The 3,859-nt window shown below is 32.3% G+C and overlaps 1 protein-coding gene across 3 annotated transcripts; it reads left to right on the forward strand.

Moving 5' to 3' along the window:
- Positions 1-533: 533 nt before the first annotated feature.
- LOC142230471 (uncharacterized) lies at positions 534-3,247 on the forward strand. Of its 3 annotated transcripts, XR_012720699.1 has the most exons (4): positions 534-674; positions 861-1,101; positions 1,175-2,537; positions 2,725-3,247. XR_012720699.1 is itself a non-coding variant. In XM_075301110.1 (3 exons), the coding sequence occupies exons 1-3, from the start codon at positions 662-664 to the stop codon at positions 2,783-2,785; spliced, it is 315 nt and encodes a 104-aa protein (XP_075157225.1). In that variant the 5' UTR covers positions 534-661; the 3' UTR covers positions 2,786-3,247. The 3 variants fall into 3 exon arrangements, 1 of the variants encoding a protein (XP_075157225.1); XM_075301110.1 differs by lacking the exon at positions 1,175-2,537; XR_012720698.1 differs by lacking the exon at positions 534-674 and having other exon boundaries at positions 968-1,101.
- The last annotated feature ends 612 nt before the right edge of the window (positions 3,248-3,859 follow it).

Here is a 3,859-nt window from a genome sequence, read left to right on the forward strand (position 1 = left end):
AAAACGGTTACTGTTCAAATTTAAGAGCCCGCCTCTTGCTTTAAATAAAATTGTGATGCAGTCTTGAGAAAAGTTTCCATTGATATAAATAAAGTTCTGCTCCCAAATGGTTTAAATATTTGTAGTATCTTGAATGACTCATTTTTTTCTTTGTAGATTGTATGAAAGAATGCGCACTTTTGTTCTATAGAGTAATTCTAAACTCATTCCACTCCGCATGAGTAATTAAATTTCCCGGCCATTGTATATTGAGATGTGCAGCTTGCATTTTTAATTCCTTTACCCAAATTATGTCCTTTTGTGGTAGCAATAGATCTGCAAAACTATCGATAGCACTATCGATAGTATCGATAGTTTTATTTTTAATGTACTATCGATATTTATTTTCCGATAGCGATACTATCGAAGAACCCCAGATCACTAAAAAATGCCACCGACGCTATGTGCCAAGGCATATTAATTAAAGGTAAAGTCACGAGCAAACGTGTGTACACCCCATGATATTTATAAAGTCAAACTAAAATGACATCACTTAAGTTGACATTTTGTGTATGTGTAGTGTTGTTGTATTGTTGAACGACATTACATTAAATATCAAGTAATTAAGTGCCCAATTTTTTGATTTATATCAATAATGGATGGATGAAATGGATATGGACTGATGATGGATAAAGGTGAGTGCTAAGTTTGACTTTAACCCCCAAAATCAAAAATAAATGTGTAAAAACCAGTATAAAATTAAACCTGTGTGAAGCAAATTTTATTATATTTTGAAGGGCAATAGCCCAAAGAAACTTTTCACAAAGATTAAAATGGATTATAAAAGAAAATTAATAGTAGAAAACTGGTGATTTTGGCAGCTAAACTCTATCTTAAAACCATCCTTAAGAGTAAGAATAAACATTCTTCTGTACTGACTGGCGGAAATATTGCTGCCCGACAAGACGACAATAGCAGATGGCCAATTGAAAGCCAACCCCACAAAGCATTCACTCAGCTGGACTTCAAGGGTAATATCTTGGGCATTACTCATTTATTGGAATCAGCATCCAACGAAAAATCTACCAGGACCACAAAAAGCGCATTTTGTTTCCGTATTATGTAAGTAACAAGTAATTTTTTACATGTTGCACAATGCAATCTTGAACTAATTTAAACATTTCCTCAACTCTAGGATAATTGTTACATTTTACTGTAGTGTAGGTGGATGGCGAAGTTATGACGAGGACGGAATCTTATTTGTTGTTGTTGATTTCCGCTTTAAACCTTTGTGTTTGACCAAACGACAAGTGTAGCTTAACAAACAGAGGAAAAGAATTTTTGTCAAATTTATTTGGGCAAAGCCCTACAGACTGGTTTAGGACCACTAGGAGGACCATTTGGTGCATTGGGTGCTTCCATGGGTTTACCCTATGGACCACAGGGTCTGTTAAAAGCCCCACCGGAGCTCCATAGACCCGATATTATGAGAAATCCACAGATACACTTACCCAGCAAATGGAAAGTTTACCAAGCAGTATGCAGAGCGATTCAAAGTTATTCAGCGCAGGTGTGGGGTTTTGGCAATTTCGAAGAAGTGGACAAGCTTCAGAGATTTTTTATTAAAAAAGTGCTCAACCTACCAAAACATACACCGAACTATGCTTTGATGTTAGAAACAGCTGCTGAGGAGAGCCATATATATACACTAAGCTTGCATATTAAATACATAGAAAAGATACTTGTGAATTACTCTGATCGTAGACTGCCAAAGTTATTAACAAATATCTTACTACATCAAGAAGTTTTCTGGGTTAAAGAACTCAAGCTAAAAGCACAGTACTTTAACATATGTTGGCCAAATATGGATAATATTAAAGAACAATGGAACATGTTTGGAAACGATCTATTAATAGCGATCAAATTGGATAATATCCATAAAAACCTGGAAAGAAAGAGTAGAAGTGGTCGGCTTTATAGAGACCTGAACTACTTTAGAGGTTTAGAATACATCTCTGATGAAAATTCTCTAGAAAATATTGGACTGATTTTCAGAGCACGATGTGGAGTAATACCATTAAATGGAAACAAATACGGAGCTACTGAGCAGGACAGACTTTGCAATATATGTAATTTGGGAGAACCAGAAACACTACAACACTTTTTAGGAGTTTGTCCCGGATTTAGAGAATTTAGACTACGATACTTTCAAAAAACTACACTGAACACGGCGGAAATTATTGGAATTCTGAATGGTGACTGCAGGGATGATTGGCTGAATCTAGTTAAATACCTGAAACTAGCGAATAACTATAGGCAATTTTTGGTAAACCAAGAAATTTAACAAGTAATTAATTTGTGGTGACAGACGTTTGTGCACAACATTGTCAATATTACAAATTCTTTGTTGAATCCCCGAAAAATTGTTATATAAATTATATTCTAAGCTAATAGTAATAATAATAATGTATTCAATAAAGAGCATTGAAAGAAAGAAAGAAAGACCCGATATAAAGCCAACAGGCTTGGAAGGTCCAGCGAGTGCAGAAGAACGAATAGTAAGTTCATATGGTCATATGTTGGAAGATATGTGTGGAAAACATCAATGTAATTACCGGATTATTCGTTATATTTTCTATTAGTTTTTAATGTTTGTCACACATAGCGTTTGATTGAGAGCTGCTAATTGAATGCGTTTGTAAAGTTTTGATTTCATTTTAACTATGTTTTTTTTTTTCATTTTAGCGCAACTCCGTTTTTCCAGCAGATCGTGAAAAATACCGTACACGCTCTTCCCTCGACATAGGGTTTTTTCTTTTTTGTTATTGTTGTAGGAATCACATTCACCTCGACCAAATGGCGAACTATGTCTATGAAAGGTCGGGACAGGAAAAGTCTAAATGGAGAACGATTTGAGATCAAGATCAACTCTCAGCCTTAAGACAAAAGATGTAAGAAAAGCTTTTCAAATCGAATTGTTTTGTATGTAAGATTTAAAATTATGTTTCTTTTTTCGAAAAGTTAGATTATTTCTTTCTTTAGCTACAGCAAAAAGAAACTATTTTTATTTTATTTTTGTTTTTATTTTATTAAATGTAAGAATTTAATTAAAGTTTTAAAATATACCAATAACTGTAATATAAATGTTCAAAATATCAAGTAAGTCAGAATCAATCTTTGTTCTTTGTGGTCATGTGAGTATATATAAGACAAAAATATATATGGGAGCTAATCCGTTGTGCATAATTTAAAGTACATAAACGTAAAACTATGTCAAATTTTGTATTAAATTAGATTACAACTGCGAGCAACACTTGCGGCCTGTTTAAAACTGAAACTATTTACTATGGTGAGATATCAATTTACTATCGTGAAAAACTATTGCTAATTTGGCGCACTCATTTCTCTTTTGCAGTAACCTGCAATCCTTTTATCTGTTATTTTTGATTCTGCAACGTTCCTTGTGGAGGGCATTCTTAAGTGCACTGATAAAAATCATATTTTGTTGTTCGCCCAATTAACTCATGCACAGAAAAAAATATCACCAAAATATTTCCAATTAAAAAGTTATTTGAAGTTGAAAATTTTTTCAATTAATAAATTAATTGATACAATTAACTTTTTAATCATGATAGAAACATTAAGTTAATTAAGTCAATGATTGATAATTTTTGAAATTTTTAATTAAAAAATTAATTGATACAATTAACTTTTTAATCAAATTCGGAAGACTAATTCAGTTAAAAAAAGTGCTGATTTTTTTTAATTTTTAATTAAAAATGTATTTCAAACAATCATTTGTTCCAAATAAAATACGCTAAGCCAATTCAGAAAGTAATTAAAAATAGTTACCTTTTTTAATTAATAAATTAATTGAGTT

The sequence above is a fragment of the Haematobia irritans genome, chromosome 3, assembly GCF_050003625.1.
Source record: "Haematobia irritans isolate KBUSLIRL chromosome 3, ASM5000362v1, whole genome shotgun sequence".
In the NCBI taxonomy this organism is placed as follows: Eukaryota; Metazoa; Arthropoda; class Insecta; order Diptera; family Muscidae; genus Haematobia; species Haematobia irritans.

Coding starts and splice junctions, on each gene's coding strand:
- LOC142230471 (XM_075301110.1), top strand. Junction 1,102..2,724: donor GCATTTTGTTTCCGTATTAT/GTAAGTAACAAG, acceptor TTTTCATTTTAG/CGCAACTCCGTTTTTCCAGC.